This window comes from Cottoperca gobio, chromosome 10 (genome assembly GCF_900634415.1).
Source record: "Cottoperca gobio chromosome 10, fCotGob3.1, whole genome shotgun sequence".
Classification (NCBI taxonomy): domain Eukaryota; kingdom Metazoa; phylum Chordata; class Actinopteri; order Perciformes; family Bovichtidae; genus Cottoperca; species Cottoperca gobio.
In genome coordinates, this window is record NC_041364.1 from 16,993,834 (window position 1) to 17,014,552 (window position 20,719).

At 39.8% G+C, this 20,719-nt stretch overlaps 1 protein-coding gene across 1 annotated transcript in view; it reads left to right on the forward strand.

The window, feature by feature from the left end:
* The first annotated feature begins 202 nt into the window (after nt 1-202).
* ctnna1 (catenin (cadherin-associated protein), alpha 1) overlaps nt 203-20,719 on the forward strand; it is a 71,635-nt gene continuing 51,118 nt past the window's right edge. Inside the window, exons 1-7 of the mRNA XM_029440876.1 lie at nt 203-542; nt 2,330-2,462; nt 2,715-2,910; nt 11,224-11,390; nt 11,784-11,903; nt 13,368-13,634; nt 16,556-16,759. Coding sequence (XP_029296736.1) covers nt 2,343-2,462; nt 2,715-2,910; nt 11,224-11,390; nt 11,784-11,903; nt 13,368-13,634; nt 16,556-16,759 — 1,074 coding nt within the window. The 5' untranslated portion in view covers nt 203-542; nt 2,330-2,342. The remainder of the gene's footprint in view (nt 543-2,329; nt 2,463-2,714; nt 2,911-11,223; nt 11,391-11,783; nt 11,904-13,367; nt 13,635-16,555; nt 16,760-20,719) is intronic.

Genomic DNA, 20,719 nt, shown 5'->3' on the forward strand with positions numbered 1-20,719 from the left:
GTATCAGATGCCACATGACTATCTCACTCCAAGGTTTGCCAGTATTTCCTTCTTTAGACTAAATGTTAAGTAGGTGAAACTGTTGTCCCACAGCTCGGCCTTGTCGCACACTAGATTTACAGAAGCAATCATTAATCCATATATGGACACATACAGTTAGTGCCACGCCCAAAACACCTCCTTGTTTTGCGGGCTTGCTGTGTCCTGTGGTTGCCCTGCCCCGCTGCCAGGAAGTTCAGGAACTCGGTCACCGCCCCAGCCCCCCTCGGCCGCATCCATTGTTGGGCAATAGTCTGCTACATCGAAACAATCTTAACCGAAACCTTTCAGATAACCAACGGCTGAACATCGTTGTAATCTGCTCTTGTATCTACTTTTCGATTTTTTTTCTAGAGGAAATACCTAGTACAGTTAAGAGCACAATTAAACTGAGTCACTGAGAGGAGGAAAAGGGAGGAAAACTTTTGAGGCAAGGAACTCCGTAATTCCAATTCCTCCATTTTGAACTTTTAAACTCCAGTTTTGCCAGTGGATTGTCCTTGGTAAGTTTACGACTTTACTTGTATTATTCTGTTTAATAAGTGGAATACTTAATTGGACAGCGTATTGACACGACAGTTAAAGTTTTTCTCCGTATTAAAGTAGGCTAACGGAGCTAAGTTAGCGTTAATGTTTGTTGTGTCGGTTAGCATTAGCATTAGCAAGGTGCCGTGTTTGGCACACTGTACGTTAGCAGGTAAGGTTAACATAACGTACGTTAAGCTAAATTGCCTCGAAGTGTTAATAACCTATTAATTAGAAAACTCCTGGGGAAATTTGTTCTTTTAGTGAACACTAGTTTTGAAGCCTGAAAAGTTGCATCGTGTAGTTGTTATATAGATTTAGCTAACGTTACTTTGGCTGAGTAAAACCAACGTTAATGTAGGTAAAGTTAGAAACAACAGGTGCAACGTAAGCTACTTAACGTTAGTATTAGTGCCTAGCTTACGTTAGTTAACCTGTAGGTGTTTGTCCCACCCTGTTGCTTCTAGTAATTAGTGTTATCTTTAACGTGTTATTGTATTTAGGACGTATCTTGATTAGAAAAGGCAATTTAATTATCCTAAAATACACCACCTTGCTTGTGTCTCTTGGACACAATGGATTAACGTTCATTTGCTGTGAGTTTAAAGGGGGGTATTTCACCAAAATTACATTCACCGACAGTGGTATCCTCCCTTAAAGATAGTTTTTTATTTGACCAGATTGTGAGATAACTATCTCAGAGACTTCCTCTGCCACACCCATACTAAAGAGGTAAACGGTATTTCACATGCGCCGTCCCAGCAATAATAGACCCGTTTTAAATGCAACTACATCCTTGGTTTCAATGGACATGGTCCACACCAAATAACACCAAAACTATCTATGTTTAAGTACCGACATTGAAAATATTTTAAGTGATCTGTGTGACTTGACCTTTTTAAATTATAGTGGATGAAAAACCTTGCAGTGGTTGATAACTACTCGTAGAGAAGTGCTTTTAAGATTGTTGTCCATCATAAAATGAGTTACAACTGTGCCAGACAATCCACATCCATCCATACTGGCTGGCTTTTTTTGATTAAAAGTTAAAAGGGGCCATAGATCACAAGTGTACCCCATCCAAATGTAAACATTAGTCAGGATTTTAAGGCAAAATTGAAAGCACACTCATCCAAAAAATAACAGTTCAATACTAATACTATTATCATTAGGTAGTCATCATTCAAATGTTCTCCACATTTTTATAATATTTATGCCTTCTTTGTTGACAATGTAGGTTAGTGGCTGTCAATGACATTCTTCTCATAATGCAGCTGACCAACTTTTCAGTTGAGGCCCCTCAGCCCTCAGGGCTGGCTGATTATCCCTGCCCTTCCATGTTAGAAAGATAATCAATGGTGTTGCAGTGCTGCCTGAAAAGAGAAATCAAAATTGGGCCACCGTGTTACTGTGCTCTGCCTCTGGCAGTCTTTCTGCAAAGGAAGTAGCATTGCCGACTCAAAGAAAGACCTGAATATGTTGACTATTTTACAGACTTTTTTTTTAAAAGTCTGAAATTCATAAAGGAAGCTTCATTTAGTCAGCAAACATTGTTCTCTTGGCAAACTAAAAGCCTGCCATCTATAACATACAGTCACAATCATCTCGGGTAGACATAGATATTCAAGGTTTTGGAAGAAAATATGTTCATTCTTGATGGTCTAAATTTTGTTTCATAATTGCTTCTGAAGAATGAAATTTACTCAGCCCTGGTCATCGGTTTCAAAATTGTTTTCCCTTATTTTGCCAATTCTTTTATCCCCAGAATTCCAGACACCATGACAAACATCAACACAGCCAACATCAATACAGCCAACATCAACTTTAAATGGGACCCAAAGAGCCTAGAGATTCGTACTCTGGCAGTGGAGAGGCTGCTGGAGCCCCTGGTCACCCAGGTAATGAAAACACTGCATTTTTATTTAGATTATTGGGACAGGGTCAAAGAGCTCATAGGTGGCAGGGGCATTACAAAAAATGCTTTCAAATATAACCATTTAAAACTGATGCGAAAGCATATAAATTAAGTTTATTTAAAATGAATAAAAAAGGAGCACCTCACAGCTTTTGTTTTTCTAAAATGATAGCAAGTAACGTATTATACCGAAGCAGCATTTTCTGTTGTTGAGCCATTTGTATCCCTGCCATAGGTCACCACTTTAGTAAACTCCAGCAACAAAGGCCCATCTAACAAGAAGAAAGGACGCTCCAAGAAGGCTCATGTTTTGGCGGCATCTGTGGAGAATGCCACCCAGAACTTCCTGGACAAAGGAGAAAAGATTGCAAAGGAAAGTCAGTTCCTGAAGGATGAGCTGACTGCTGCTGTGGAAGATGTCCGCAAGCAAGGTATATTGAAAATGCAACAGTGTGTGGTTTCCAGTATGTACAGAGTGCTTCTTAAGATAGGAGGTATGATAAATAAATCATAAACTATGTACATATCATCTCCCCAGTAGATGACCTTAAAATAAGAATATGCTTTAAGCCTGATAGATTTCCTTTCGCTATGGTGAATGCAGTGAACCCATTAATAGTCTTTTAATTTAAGCATGCAGATTGTTAACATTCACATCAAGCTATACACTGTCTTTACCTTGCCATCTACCAGGATCCAATCTAACCATGTTCACCCTCAGACATGTTTGTGATCTTGCTGCTCGGGGTGTATTTGAACTGCAGCATCCCAAACCTTACTCTTTTTAGTCTTAATTGTTGTCATATTTCCACTCCTGTTTGTTTTTTGTCTATTGTGTATTTCTATGACAAAGAGTGACAGATGGATAATCAAAGATTTAAATTTAGACCACAGGAGAGAATAGCACAATTGTGGTGAACATTGATTTAGCATATGTATTGCTTTCAATGTGTTCACTCTTTTTGTTTTTGTGAAAAGTTTGGTATGACTTCTTATTTATCTACCATAATTCAGGGCCGGAGTATATAGAGATAGATATAGATCAAAATTACAACGGCAATGTTGATCAGAAAAGAAAAATATCCCACAAATTAGGGCTGGGCAATAATTCAATATTATCGTGTCTCATATCAGTATGATGGAAAAATACAAAAATTAGGTAATGCTTTTGTGTAACATGTTTTAACTGTTCAAAAGAAATGTACTTATGATTTACATCTATAATGGGAACATATTCTTATTAATATTGTGATCATAATTTCAACCATATTGTCCAGCTGCACTCTACATCACGCAGCCCTGCAATATAATTCCACTATAGTCATCCTATTATTATTACTTCACCCTTTTTGCTTGAGCTGTGCTTGACCTTTGTCAGGAGCATATAGTCTGCTTGATTTACTTGTTTATTCACAATAGTGGCTGAAATGGGTCCTTTCCTGGATCTTTGTGTCAGCCTGTAAGACGTATTAGTTTTTTTGCCTTTGTTCAGCAGCTAAAGTTGTCTAAACTGATGATGACAAAATCAAGTCGTGTTATCTATGCAGATTATTGAGGGAGCGTGGTGGTGGTGGTGGGATTTGTCTGGCATTCTGTGTATAAGGTTTATCTGTTGGGTTGTTTTGTGAAGTACCAGTTCCATGTGTGACAAAATGAACAACTTGTGCATCTCAAAACCAGAATCAACCATCAAATCGCCAGCCAATTACCCAATTAAATTACCATTTGGCTTGTGATAGCGCATTCCACCATCTAACAACCACACTTGCAAGTCTAATTTTTTCCTCTCTGCTCCGGATATCTGACCGTCTTCTGACACACTAGCAGACCGTTGAGACCAGGGAGCTATGACTTGAGGGTGGCTGTTATCACCTTGTGAAGCGACATCTGTGTCACTGTGTCTTTTCTCCCCAGATGCCCAGTAAGTTAGATGTCCCCTGCTCGAGCTCCGCTCTGAGTAGTTTGGAGGTAGATGACATGTTGCTTTATAGCCTGTGCAGTGCTCAGTGCCCAGGAATGTTACTGTAGTTGTGGTAAGCTGTCACTGGACTGGAATTCACTCACTGTTAGCTGGTGCCTAGGCCTGGCTGTCAGCTATGCCATGCTGCTCAGTGGAGCGTGTCAGGACTGATAATACTGCTATTGAGTAGAGTAACACCGCCCCCCCCACCTCTACACACACACACACACACACACACAAACCCCCTCGATTCAGAAATAATTTCCCCCCCAGCTGTGGATTACCAGCTGTTTTAAAATTGGAGAAAGAAATCAGAATCAGAATGACCGTGCATTAGGGCTGTACCGAATAGCTTGAGTTTTGAAGCTTTGTTCAAAACGTTGACATTCAAATTCTAAATCAACATTTGAATCATTTATTCATCCTGTTGTAAGTATTTTTGCACACTTGAATATAAAGATTAGGCTACACTAATATAATTACCGTAATTTTCGGACTATAAACCGCACCTGACTATAAGCCGCAGACGCTAAATTGACTAATTTGTACATATATAAGCCGCACTGGGCTATAAGCCGCAGACGCTAAATTGACTGATGTGTATGTAGCCGGTCTGTAGCTGACACCACGATCGACTCTGCGTTGTGTTGTGTAGAACCAGGAAATAACGATGGAGAACTTCTGCCTGTTCAATCAGCATTTATTGTCTCTGACCGTTGGTGTTTTCCTTAATTTGTCCATAAATTACCGTTGAAACAGAAGAAACACATGGAAGTCATCATCATACGGTAACTCCACAGTCGGGGTTTTTGGACATGCACCCCTCTCTTCAGCGTATCCTTCTTTCCGTCTCCCGAAAAAGTGGCGCGAACCCCCAGAAAGTGCCGGTTTCAGGAGTATCCGGTTTCAGGAGTATCAACATAAAAGCATATTTAACAAAATAAGACTCCTCGAAATAAATATATATATTTCCATAATGAGGGTGTCTCACACACTGCCTCGCTCCCGTAATGTCCGTCTGTCTCTCGTACCACTCGCTACTTTTGCGCGCTCTTTCCCTGCATCCGGTGGACTGTAACCTGTAAAATCCATAGATTTAGGAATTCCCCTAGTGGCCGTTAGCTGTAAAAATCCATAGATAAGCCGCACTGTTATATAAGCCGCAGGGTCGCAAAATGGGGAAAAAGTCGCGGCTTATAGTCCGGAAATTACGGTAGTAGACTATCATATTATTGGTAGAATTACATTCAAGTGGGAGCTGCGTAGTAGTGATGCGTGGGTCAACCCGCGGGTCCCGTTAGGCTTACTAGAAAATATCACAGGTTCGGGTGGATTAGTGGGTGGGTGACAATGCAGCGTTTCGAGTAAGTTATTAATAACTTACAGAAATATAATGTGCAATAGTCCACCTTCACTTACCCACTCTGTCAAACACACACAGCGAGCACCACGGCCCTCAGTCAGCGTCTACATGTGTTATTTTCATTGAAGAAAGTTGATTTAATAAAAAAAACATTTATTCAATTCAATGAATCGCTATTAAAAACATTTTTAGGGTGATGACATCATACAATATGATGACAGACATTCAAAGCTTTGAATAACTCTGTTTGCTATTGTAAATGTAAAAAAAGAAGACATTTTGTACAACCCTACTGTGCATACAATGCATGTTGAAGTGGCTAGTGAACCCAGTTTTTTTCAAATCATTTTATATTTAGTGGATTCTTTTCTCAAATGAACATATTCTCTAAATATTTGAACCCCCCCCCCCCCCCCCCCCTTTTTTACCACATGCATCACTGAAATGAGTAGACATTTCTTGTCCCCTTGTTTTTAAGGACTTCTTTTCTTTCTGCAGACCTTTCTGTCTGCCCATGTCCTTGTTCTCTCTGCCTTGCCCTTCCTCCTTGTCTTTGTTGTCCTGATGTTTGGCGAGCTTATAATGTGATATACATTTTAATCATTTCATCATGTACTTGGTGGGCCGCAGGTGAGCGTTAGATGGATGGAAGTTTATTAAAGGAGCACTGGTCACTATCTGCCCTCTAAAAATGGCCTTATTGATTTTGTTCACAGGGGGGAAATAACAGCCTGAAGTGTGGACTGTTTCAGGTCTGTGTTGTCGATCATTTGCACAAACTACTTTCGCTCTCTGTCGGGGTAAAATGATCAGTTTGAGATCTGTTTCACAGATTCAATGGTCAAATCATTGCTTTGCTAAATTAAAAAATGTATTGCATTCTGCCCATTTGAAAATATATATTTTTTTTTACTTCAATAATGATGGCTGATAATTGATCAACTTTTGATCTAGCTTTACTCTTTTGTTGGTTGGCAAAGCTGTGAGGATTTGGTCCTTTTTTGGTCATAAACAGTATTAATTTTTCAGTTGTTTGTTGGTTAAATTGGGATATCTATATATAAATTAATAAACAATAAATTGCTGCATGGGTTGGCAATGTACACAAACTGAAGTGTACTAGGTTGAGTTTTTTTTTTTTTTTTTTACATCCAATGCATGATGATGTTGCTCACCTCTGTCTCACCCATTTTATAGCTGTTTGTCTGTCTGACAGGATAGACATGCTGAAATGTAACTGAATGACGCTGCCTAGTGTCTACGCTGGCTCTGTAACAAAGCCTCTTTTTGGGCTGAAATCAGCTTAGCATTTCAGTTCAAGTGTCTACAAATCACTTACTATGCATGTGCTGACGAGCTAAAATAGAATTTTGAAGCAAACTTTCTTGGCATACAGTAAGGGAAATGGTTATACTATGGCATTTGTGTAATGTACACAAATGTTTTCTATCAAACGTTTTTAAAACGCTAATGAACATTGCATTTTACTAGATAAAAAGTCTTAGGAGTTAATTGTTTTCATTACGTTGTGATGTCCCTGAGTTTCAAAAACTCATCCATAGATGATGGGAAATGCAACACTTCAATTACATGTCTTTCTCTGGTTGGGAGCCGTGCTTGCACACATCTGAACCTCTGATTGTTGAGTATAGAGTTTCAGTAAGTAATTATTGAAGTGCACATTTATTGAACTGAAAGTGCTGGTGGGCATGCATGTTGCTGGCGTTAGCAAAGGTTGGGGGATGTGTGTATTAGCACAGCAAGCAACATTTATCAGAGTTACTCACAGGTTGTCAGTTTATCTGCCTCAAGGGGGGACTGCTGATGGCTTGTTATTGATGTTTCATTTACTAAGCCGAATAGCTTATATATTTTTTCAGACACTGAAGTTTCTTAAACCAGTTAAGCCTGGCTAGATCATGATGTTCTCATGAAGGTTAGGAGCAAGTGTATAAAACCTGGTAGGACTGCTATTATCTAAACACATTTCTCAATTAACAAAGCCCCATTTCCTAAAAGCAAATGCTGACGTTCAGTTCGATTTTATGGTGCCACGTTTTAGTTAGAGGTGGCATGAAGACGAGTCAGCGGATAGATTCGACCATAAACAAACGGAAAACAACAGATTTGCTCTTGCAAATTACTTCTGCTCGAGTTGAAAATGTTTGTACTCGAGTTAAAGTATGTAGTTATTCTGAGTTGCATGACTCAATGAATGTTAAGAGGTGGTAGAGAGGAAAATAAGAGAGGCTGTAGTTCCAGATACATTTGGAAATCAATCTGTCTGAGCTGTCACACATACAGTTTTGTTCTCACAGCAAACATCAGTTGGGGGACTCATCCATTGACTGCTTGTGGCCAGAACACAAAGAAAACATTCCAGAGGTCAAATCCAAGGAGTCACTTAGCGTGGTTTCTAAATACAGCTTCCTCGTTATCTAGTACACTGACACTTTGACTTCCACGGCATCCAGCTCTTACTCCGCATCTTTTACATAGCCAGTTTATAAGGTTTAGTTAGAATTGTGATCCATTGTTCAGTGTTTCCTTTTTTTCTTTATGAAATACCATGCCGCAACATGTTTTTACATCTCTATTGTCTTTGAAAGCATCCATCATTTTCTAAACTGCTTACCCTGTTTAGTTTCGGCGTGGCTGGAGTCAATCCCAGCACACATTGGGTAAAAGGGAAAATTAATTGCTGCTAATTTAGTTTTCAGTTGTCTTGTTTCCAGAGCACAAGTGATATCGCTGTAAGGAAAATCATTCTGGTTGCTTCTCGTCATCTTTTTTTGCTTCTGTCTCTTGAGCTCTCTACCACATCATAGTGGACAAGTTCTTTTTTTGCTTTGGATCCCCGACATGTCTGTTTTTTAAGGCACTTTTTAGAGTTTGAATTTGGCTTTGCCTCAACTGAAGTAAACTATTTACGGATTTACTGTCTTGTCCGTAATGTGAGCTTACAAAGTCTATTTGTGTGCCCAGTCAACTGTGCAGGCCCATCCAATGTAGGACAAAGCATAGTGCTGGACACACCAGACAGTGAGCCCTTTGTCGTGGCTTTGACCTCTTTTTTTATTTTTTTTAAGGGGGCTGTATGTGCATGTCTGTGAAAGCAGAAATTATTACTCGACATTGAAGAGGTGTGTGTCTGTGTGTGTGTCTTTGTCACTCTGTGTGACACGTGCTGACCCTAAGCAGGCAGGGGAGATGTGTCAGACTGTTGCTTCTTTCCCACACACTCCTTTGTCCCAAATGAAGACTTCAATGACCTTGTAGCCTGGAAAAGACTGACTCCTGGCAGCTCCTGTAGACTACTACTGATACTACTACTACTACTACTACTACTATCACTAGTACTACTACTACTATCACTAGTACTACTACTACTATCACTACTACTACTACTATCACTACTACTACTACTACTACTACTACTACTACTACTACTACTACTACTATCACTACTACTACTATCACTACTACTACTATCACTACTACTACTATCACTACTACTACTATCACTACTACTACTATCACTACTACTACTAATACTATCACTACTACTACTACTACTACTACTACTACTATCACTAGTACTACTATCACTACTACTACTACTACTACTATCACTACTACTACTACTACTACTACTACTATCACTATCACTACTACTACTATCACTACTACTACTACTACTACTACTATCACTACTACTACTATCACTACTACTACTATCACTACTACTACTATCACTACTACTACTACTATCACTACTACTACTATCACTACTACTACTATCACTACTACTACTACTATCACTACTATCACTACTACTACTATCACTACTACTACTATCACTACTACTACTACTACTACTACTACTACTACTATCACTACTACTACTATCACTACTACTACTACTACTACTACTACTACTATCACTATCACTACTACTATCCTACTACTATACTACTACTACTATCACTACTACTACTACTACTACTATCACTACTACTACTATCACTACTACTACTACTACTATCACTATCACTACTACTACACTATCACTACTACTACTATCACTACTACTACTATCACTACTACTACTATCACTACTACTACTACTACTACTATCACTACTACTACTATCACTACTACTACTATCACTACTACTACTATCACTACTACTACTACTACTATCACTACTACTACTATCACTACTACTACTATCACTACTACTACTACTACTACTACTACTACTACTACTACTACTGATACTACTGTCACTACTACTACTACTACTACTACTACTGATACTACTGTCACTACTACTACTACTACTACTGATACTACTGTCACTACTACTACTACTACTACTATCACTAATAAAACGGTTTTATACATGAAAATGTTGTCTGATTCAATGGTTAACAAAGAAAGGCAGTTCATTGCATTGAAAAACAATTATTTGTTGTTTTGTGATTCATTGGATCTACCGTAATTTTCGGACTATAAGACGCACCTGAATATAAGCCGCAGAAGCTAAATTGACTGATGTGTACATATATAAGCCGCACTGGACTATAAGCCGCAGGTTTTTTTAATTACCATATGTAAGGGTTCGTGTACAGAGGGGATTCATTAATCCTCATCTTCGTCTTCTTCCTGCGTACTAAAACCACCAAAGTCCTCATCTTCAGTGTCTGAAAGGAACAGGCTCAGGGTGGCTTCGTCAGCCACTCTCCTCTCTCTTTCGATGTCGCTCTCAAAACCAACGAACTCCTCTTCGTCACTGTCGGAATCGAACAGCCCCTGAAAGGCCTCAGCTGTGGCGGCGTCCTCCTCTTCATCACGCAGCATTCCAGCCTTTCGGAACCCGTTGGTGATCGTGGATGTTTTAACACTCCTCCACGCTGTCAGGATCCACTCGCAAACTTGAGCGAAAGTTGCTTTTCGCATGCGACCAGTTTTGGTGAATGATTTATCGCCACTAGTCATCCACGCCTCCCACTGAACAAACTGTCTCGCTCTCGTAATGTCCGTCTGTCTCTCGTACCACTCGCGGTTCCACTTTTACTTTTGCGCGATCTTTTTCGGAATCCGGTGGACTGTAACCTGTAAAATCCATAGATTTAGGAATTCCCCTAGTGGCTGTAAAAATCCATAGATTAGCCGCACCGTTATATAAACCGCAGGGTCAAAAAATGGGGGAAAAGTCGCGGTTTATAGTCCGGAAATTACGGTAGTTTTTTTTTCATATTTCCATATCGCAGCCTGATGCTGAGGCACATACCTAGATAATTAAAATATTAAAGGCCAGTTGCTGGTTCAAAAGTCTGTCTTTGAACCAGTTTATTTGAAGTTTCAGTTTAAACCTTGGAGTTACAGCAGATGTTTTGTTTTGTCACTCATTCTCAGGTGAGTCAATGCGGCAGGCTTCTGGAGAATTTGCAGAAGACCCTTGCTCATCTGTAAAGAGGGGCAATATGGTTCGTGCTGCCAGAGCCCTCCTGTCGGCAGTCACACATCTGTTGGTACTGGCAGACATGTCTGATGTCTACAAACTTCTACTGCAGCTTAAACTGGTGAGATAGCTTCATTCTTCTGGATATTATACATTACAAACAAGCTTAATTATATTTTCTTCCACTCAATGGGAAAAAAGCCATAATTTATCTGTTATCAAGAACAGGATTACCAACAGAGCACTTATTTTGAGCACTGAAATTGTATGGTAGTCTATTTGCATATACAGCAACCTCATTGTATTGATGACCGCATAAAGGTATTCATGTGATCAAAGCATTTGCAGTGGTTGGAGTAATCCAATTCACCCAGAAGTGCAAGTTTACATGAATTGTCTAATAATGTTCAGGAAGATCTTTGGCAATTTATTTCTGGATCTAGAGTGTAGATATACTTTAACCAAGTGGGCCAGATTTTTGTCTTCATTTTTTATTCTTCCCTTTCTGGCTTAGGTGGAGGAAAATCTTGTGAAAGTGCGTAATGCAGGAACAGATCAGGACCTTGGGATCCAATATAAGGCCTTGAAACCAGAGGTGGACAAGCTGAACATGATGGCCGCCAAGAGACAGCAGGTAATGTACAGTTAAGAGGAACACGGTCAGATTGTTGGAGCAGAGGAGTCTCGTTGATTTAAATATTGAATTAAAGTTTATTATTAATCATTGGGTTGGGAGGTTATCGGGTGCCTGAATGGGTGTTAGTGGTCTTGTCACTCATAACAAAATATAACATAACAAAACAACTTACAAATTGTAAGTAAAACAAAGGGAGGGAGTAAGCAAGAAGAAGAGTGCCGTAAACATGAACAATCTTCTTATTACCATTTGCAGTGAGGTGGGCTGGGAGTGCAATAAAAGAGCATAAAGGTTTGATTCTTGCTTATGAAAACATATGAACACGTGGTTGTAGGATATAGATATGAATAGTGATGACACTGCAAAAAGGTTGCACCTAAATCGCATGGTTAACGAGATGAGGTCCATGTTTCAAGACGGGTCGGGTGGGTCAACATCGCCGTAAACACTTAGCACTGAGCAGTCCACCCTATTTATAATGGGCGGAAGCATGGAGCAAAGTCCCTCCAGAGAGAGAGAGAGAGAGAGAGAGCGAGAGAGAGAGGGCGCAGCTTTCACTAAGTCCACGGCCCCGGAAGGCGGCTAGGTCCGGGTAAGGCCTTTCCAAGCCGTCATAGTCGTTCGTGGCACACCACCATGGAAGAAATGCACCTGACGAGGGCCAGGCATCCTACCCGTTGAGATGTGTATAAAATATTTCCGGTTGCCTAGATAATTAATGGGTAACGCTGAGGGTTTTTTCAAGTTATTAAATCACACTGAAAAAATATTGAATGATGCAATTCAAAAAGTTGAAACAGTGATGAGTACCAGCTTCATTTTACAAAAGCACTTAAATAGTATCTTTTACGGAAAAATCCCACCACAAGACACAATCTTATTTCTCCATATCATAATACCATATCTGATCATGTTGTGAGGAAATTGCTTTTTACTTATAATTGCACTTTTGAAAATGTTGTTAAAAATGTTTAACAAAAGTAAATGCTGGAAGTAGTTATGGGGCTTAAAGACAGATGTTTTCCTGAGAGCATTTCTGAAGCAATAGTAGAAGAAAGCTCTGGGAGTGTTCCATTTGGAGGGGAGGCTTTCGTTTTGTGTATGCGAGCTGTTTTTTTTTTTTTTTATGCCATAAATCTATGCCAACGATCACTATCTCTTCTCTTCTATGAAGATGTATTTGCAATATAATGCTGGGGTCTGAATAGCAACGCATTAATTTGCAAAGGCATATTATAATGGCCTGATTATGACTGTGTTGTGTTGCCGCAGGGGACAGAAATAAATTTGGGTCATCCAGAACAAACTCTGTCACACTTAGTGTCTCCATAAGGGCATGACAGGCCCATTTTGTATCTAAAGTACATTACCATCCAGCCCCCCTTTAAGTATTCCATCCTCCGGTTTAACCCATAATTTTTTTCATCTTTTTCTACTCTCCCTTTCATCTCATTCTGCTAGGAGCTAAAGGATGTCCACCACAAGGACCAAATGGCTGCTGCTCGCGGGGTGCTACAAAGGAACATCCCCATGCTGTACACAGCATCTCGTGCCTGCCTCCAGCACCCTGACGTGGCAGCCTACAAGGCAAACCGTGACCTGATCTACAAGCAGCTGCAGCATGCAGTCTCCGGCATCTCCAACGCCGCTCAGGCCACGGCCACTGAGGACTCAGCACTCCATGCAGCAGGGGGTGGAGAGCTCGCCTATGCACTCAACAATTTTGATGTAAGTCAAATGAGTGGCTTTCAAGTCACATCCCATTTGCATTATTTAATTAATTCTGCCTGACATCCAGGTATCTGCCAGATAAAAACATGCATTTTAAGATTGTTTCCCTTCCAACAGTATGGCTCAGTTCCAAAGGTATGATAGAACTATTTGTTAACGGAGATGGATGAGGGCTTGCTCAGAAAGGTTAGATCAGAATTTTAGTTTATAGAACTAAACCAACTGAATCATAAAATGACCAAAACCCTTGAAGGGATTAGGATTGAGGTGGAAATTATGATGAGCTATGGGACAAATTGGAACATGGCTTTGGGGTACATTGAATATGTTCTTGAGTCACTACTACTTCATTCCTTGATTTGCTTCTATGTCAAATGAAGGAGATTAACACAGCTCTTGCTTTCAGACAGAGATGTCACATTAGGCTGTACTTATAAATATATCTTGTAAATAAATGGAGTTAACATCCTCACTGCTGGTAGCTTCTGAGCCTTGCTCTACTGTTGCTAGGTTGCCTGCTTCTGGAAAATACAGCTTGAGTATATTTTGGATTCATCGTCGATAGAAAAGCATAGCAAACTGAAAAAGTACCTAGGGGGAAGAGGTGAGAACATGTTAAAAACAAGTGTACTTAATTTTGACAATTAGTACAGGGAGGAACCCTAATTTACTAAAAACACTTTCTCACCTCTGAAAGTAAAGTAAGTGTCATCCAGTGTTTACTCAAACTAGATACAGCGTGCCCCTAAAATCCACATTTGACTCGGGTGAACTACTCTTTAACTTTTTATTTTGTATTCAATAAAATATAATAAGAATAGTTAGAATATGAAACTAAAAACGTATATAAGAAATGTATCACATACTAGACATCATAATATTGACATGAAACGACTTCAACACAACAGCCGGGTAAAACATAGTGCTAATCATCTTAATGCTTCCTGGAGTGATAAATGCAAAAATGATTAACCCAAGTCTTTTTAATTTTTTTATTAGTGCCTCTGACTTCTGTAAATAAAAAGGTGCCTTGTGAGTCTGACAGAAGACTTATTAATTAGTCAGACAGCTTCCAAAGACATTGAACAGCTCCACAACAACAAATTAAATCTGGGTCTATGAGCTCTATAGAAGTACAGGTTTCTATTTCTATTCTATTCCCGATCCAGCCCAGGCAGCACCCCCCCCAAAGCAGTAAACCTAGGGGAAACACTGGTCTCGGTACTGAGTGTATTTGCTTTCAACAAATTTGTATTTTTAGTGGAATGGTAACCTGATGGCTAGAGGAAGAAGTTTATGTTCTTGATCGTGCAGTTAGCCTCACTCACTAGATTTTCCTGTTTCAAGTGTTGAAACAGCGATTCTCAAGTTTTTGTATTCAGGAATGGACTGATGTCTGGCCACTTTCTGAGTGGATTTACAGCTACACTGTTCTCAACTATAAACGCATTCTTCTCAGACAGATGCTCCAAATGATTAATCTCTATAAAACAAGCGTCAACAATGCAGTCTCTCGGAACTGTTGCATCAGTGATTATTTTACAGGTAGCCGTGCCTTTTTCAGACTAGCTCCTCTCTGATGCCCATTTTGAAGTGCAAGGCAAAATTAGCAAATGAGTCAAACCCCCCCCCCCCCCCTCTCTATTTCTCTCTCTGTTTCCTCCTCCGTGTCTCTCTCGTGTGCCTGTTGCCATAGTGATATGACACGCAAGCAGAGGAGGTCAGATGAGACGGAAAGGAGGGGGCTGGAGGTGGCTGTGATAGAGGGCGGGCGGCCTAATAAACCACAATTCTAACAGATGAATTGTTTAATATTTTGTAGCAACAAGGCATCCGTGGAAGCCCCGGGTTCATTTGTCATTTGGGAATTTACATTCTTTCTTTAGCTGCCCCAAGTGTCATGGTGATACCTTAACCCTCTGCAGTGCTTCTCCAGCATGTCAACTAGTTGCCTCTCTCAGCACGCTTGCCCCTGTAAAATCAGACATTTAAGTGGCCTCTTTCAGCCTGCAGATATAAAAGTGAGGACAGTGGTTTACTACAGCAGTTCTTAGACTCAAAAGAAAAGTAGCAAGTGCTATAAAGTTTAAATAATTTCACAAAGGGATTATATAATTTCATATTCATAGGCACATCTGTTGTCTGAAATGGATCTCGTAGTCTACATTGCAGACATGATCCTGCTTTCCCTTTTTGATTTATTCAGCAGGTCCTTAGAAGAACTTTTCTGTTTCTGTGTTTTTACCATTCTGAAAGATTGGTTATATTTTTTTGACTTGTGTTCTCCAGTCAGGGCACTGAGAGTGCATTTTTGAAGCTATATTTAACAAGTCAAACAAATGATAATCAGGAGAGCAGAGGAGCAGGCCTAGTCTTAAAGAGGATAAAGAAAAAAAGTTCCTCACCGCTAACTTGTACTTTGTAACAGACTTTAGCTTTTGGATAACCCATTGTCATTTTCTCTCTGTGAAACAGATCAAAAGAGGGCAGTCCTGAGTCCGATTTGGAAAGGACAGTCATGTTTTTTGCACAAGCCAATCAAATAGTTTTTCAGTTGACTGTCTATTGCACTTGTGTGGAATGTAAGGCAATTTAATTAAATTGAAGACAAAAGTGACTGTACCCTAATTCCCTGGTCGTACCATAATTAGTCAAGAAACATACCTTTATTGCACCGCTACTGAAACTGTAGACCAGGTAATTGTCTTTTGACCTATGGACACAAATGAGACCGCTCAACACATTCTTTTCTTCAGGTTTTCCAGCCCCCCCTGTGAGTCTGTCAGATCAGCCTTTCTCTCCCCTTGCTTGCCAGATTTCTGTCTTTGTGGCTTGTAGAAGGAGAGATCAATGTACTATGATGACTTTTAGCATGTTTTCCTCTCTTTCTAATTTCCCCTCTTGACTCTTCCTCACAGAAACAAATCATCGTGGACCCCTTGGCGTTCAGTGAGGAGCGCTTCCGTCCCTCCCTGGAGGAGCGCCTTGAGAGCATTATCAGTGGTGCTGCCCTCATGGCCGACTCTTCTTGCACACGTGATGACCGCAGGGAGCGCATAGTGGCCGAATGCAATTCTGTGCGCCAGGCTCTTCAGGACCTTCTGTCTGAGTATATGGGCAATGTAAGTGTCTTACCTTTCCATTTACTACATGTTGCCACCACACCCAACTCTAAGTTGTATCCTCAACCCAACAGCGCTGTTATTTTATTTCTATATTTGCATTTTGTCTTTATTGGACAGTAGTTTGACAGGGTAACTTGTAAGGTCAAAAGACATACCACAGTCTAAACTATTTAATTTAAGAGGTGTTCATTTCAGACCATATAAACTTTGAAAACACAACTAAGCATTACCCCTGCGTTTAACATAAACAAAATATACTTTTAAGATGAAGTCGAACTTGAATGGATCCAAGTGAATCCTAGCGCATACAAAACTGTACAAAGCCCTATGGGAAAAAATCATAATGGTTATATTTGTCATCCAGCCAATTACTTGCCTTACTTGAAGTTGTGAAAAGAAAAATATCAAGTTATCTAATTCTAGGGCCATAGCTGGGGATAGGCTCTGCAAATCCCAGAAAAAGGAGATGGGATTGGTATACATGTATTAATTGTCTATGTGACATGTGACATGTGAGCTTTGTGATTGTTTTTTGACTGGAATATGAGATTGGTGGTTTTGATGGGGACTGGTGGAGTTTTTGATCTATTGCTGTGTGGTGGTACTTCTAAAATTTGGAGCGGCTGTTGTTGCTGCTTTTTTTCATCATCACAGACTCAGTTTAATTTTATTGCAAGGTAAGCTGCCGTTATCACAAAGACAGAGCACACAGACCATGGATGTATTAAGAAACCTTGGATTTCAATCAGTTTAGTTTCTTGGATACATTTACAGGTAGCTTTTTAAAATCGGCACGAAGTGACTAGGTTTAAATGGGGTTAGTATGATACCAGGGAACACAGATGGTCTATACTATTTGTTTTGTTAAACAAATGATAAGCCATTATGTTTATGAAATCAACACTTTTCAAGGGTGAGAGTAGTCATCGGTAAGCTATATCAAAACACAAACTACTTGTTGATGAACGTCGCTTCAGGGCTTTCATTTTCTAACCATTCAGCCGAAGAAATCAAAAGTCTGGTGTCTCTAGTTGACAGTAGATATCATAAGTACCATAGTTTCTGTTTCCAAATAAATTGTAACAAATTATGCAATTTCTATTATGCTTTACTTACTTTATGTTGTACATATAGATTCCACTTTCTATCTGGTTGTTTTAGAGTAGATCATTGACTTTATCTATCCATCCAAAATTCACATGTGATGCATAGTCTGAATCCATCTTATACTGTTAAATCCACTTAGATTCTATCATTTTCTTAAAATGATGAATCCACAAAGTCAATGTTTCTTGTGTAATCAAAGGATTACGGAAGTATCTGGATGGATTATCATCATATATCTCTTCAAAAATATGTTGCGTACTACTTCACAATGGAGTTTCAGTGTCTGTGCACCCTGAATATCCTCCCTGTAACAGCATAATTTCAGTGTCATCCAGAAAAATGTTGTTGTGGTAATGCCTTATTTATTACCATTTATGAGCTTAAAACTTTATCTGTTTTCTGTTGTACTTCCTGTCTTTAGAGGTCAAATTATGAAGTGCACATATTTACCATTTCATTAGTGAAGTCCTGTGGATGTAATGGATGTTTTGACAGGCAGTGTGATAGTAGAGCAGTCTAACTCTTATCCACACACAACAATAATTCTGCCAGAGCGCAAATATCTTAACAAAGCAAATGCTGCAAATTGATTTCCAATTTGTACAAGTACCGACTATAGGCTTGAATGGTGACTGCTAATTTTTAGCATTCCTGTGTAGCTTGCTTACTACCTACAGCAATAACCTTCTTAAGTTAAGAGGTAACCTAACATTATATAAAACAGTATTTTAAAGGTCTATAGGTATATTATAAATAGGCCAATTTAGGACTGGCACATCTGCTGCATGGCTGCTGGGTCAGGTTATTTACTATTGGGCAATGTCCTAAGCCTGCCTGCTTAATAAGTGGGCAAATCTGCACCCAAAATGAATGTGTCTTCTTGGCCCTTGACCAAACTCTCCATGTTATGTCACTGAAATCTTCTAAGTAGGTTTTGAGGGATTCTGCTAAGCAACAGACAAACATACAGGACCAGAAACACAGCCCCTTTGGCTGATATGATAACAGCATATCAAGGTGGTACTTAAATATTTATGACGGTTGCATTAACTCTGCAGTTCAGAGAAACTAGCTTTGTTTCAGTATGGTAAAGTAGTATTTTGTAGTAGTAGTGTAGTAGTTTGGCTCATCTCGGTAGTACTTGGGGGCAAGTATTTGATATTAAAAGGATACATACAATCATGGCTAAATCCCTGGTTTTTGTTTTTGCTCCATTTGGAAAATGTTTATCGTTTCCCTCGGTGCTGATGTTTTGTGATTTGGATTTCATGGGATGCACTGGGCATGAGAAATAGAATAATATCATGTTCCATACAGGCATAAAGGGCTGTGGAGAATTATCACACAAGCTTGGAAGTACAGTTTTAAACAATTTACAAGCTGGTGGATGTAACATTTGTAAACTGTAGACAAATGTTTTTCACTGAACCTGACGGACACAATAACAAGAAGTCAGATCTCCATTAAGTTTGCATGTCATTTTCTCTTAATATTGTCCTGTCCATGCTCAGGCATTACAGCCATGGTTTGCTCTCATTGCTCATCCTGAACACTGCCAGTTTATTTTAAGGTTCAGGCATTCATGCAGCATCTCTGGTCTGCTTCAAAACAAGTTTTCTCCTTGACTGGGCGCCTCCATGCCACTCATGTAGCCCTGTATGACTTAAGAACTTAGATTTACAGAACACATTTAATCACCACAGTGATGATGAGTGGACATGACAGGGACTTGGCTGCTCATTTGGCCAGATGAAGGAAACCAATGAGAAGCATAATATGTCTTTGTTCACTGTGTGCATTTAATGGCCTTGTACAGCCTTTTAGAACTGTGGCTGACATGGGGTTAGCATAGTGAGATAGCTGGTGTCTCGACCTGGTGCCTCGACCTGGTGCCTTAAGGCTGCGACACACCAAACCGATGTCAGCTGCCGGTCAATGTCTGGCTCTCTGTGGGCCTTTTTGTTTTTGTGGTGAGTCCTGCACTGTTGGCACTTTTCGGCCCTGCAGACAGTCCCTGGCGCGGATTTGTCATGTTGAATCGTGTATCTTAACAAAGGCTTGTATATTTACAGTCATAGGTCTTCCGGTTTCCCGTTTAATGACTAATACAGACTACCGCTGCCTGCTGTTAAGAGTTATATCCTCTCATGCTGGCGCAGATTATAAGTACTAGTTTGCTGTTGACTCTGTAGTCTTTGCGGTGTGTTCAAATGTGACTTTTTGCAAATACGCAGTCAACGTGAGGGGACGCAACAGTCATCTTCGTCGCCACTAGTTCTTTACTGTCTGTTTGGTGTGTCATAGCATTTAAATCAATATTAGACAGTGTGACCGGTAACCTGACTGCATCTGTGATTAAACGTGGCAGACTAAACAAACCTCACATTGACTTGATGAGGATGTGTGTGCTCTCATTCTAAAGCAGAGCTGTAGAGGTACTTTGAAATATGTCATTCATGCAGGAAAGGATTTGCCCTTCTATAGGGCCATACTTATCACTGATTTGGCTGCATGTGTTTTGATGGCCTTGATTTTGTCCGAATACATTTCTGATTGTAGATGGGGCACTGCAAGTCATTAAACAGTATCTTGCCATTACAGCATATGGGTTTACACTCACAGATGAGGCTGTTGGATGGACTCCTAAATCATTCTCTTTCTCTCTCTCATCCCTTCTGCTTCTTCATGCCCTCCAGCTATAAGTTGTGTTTACCCCCTTCTCAATTCTTCTTCCTCTCCTTCAGACACTTTGACGAGCATTCTGTTAGACAGCCTTACCTCACCATCTTCTCAGGCATTTCAAGGATTGAAACTTGGGCTTTGTTCAAAATCAATTACTTGCCGTTTATC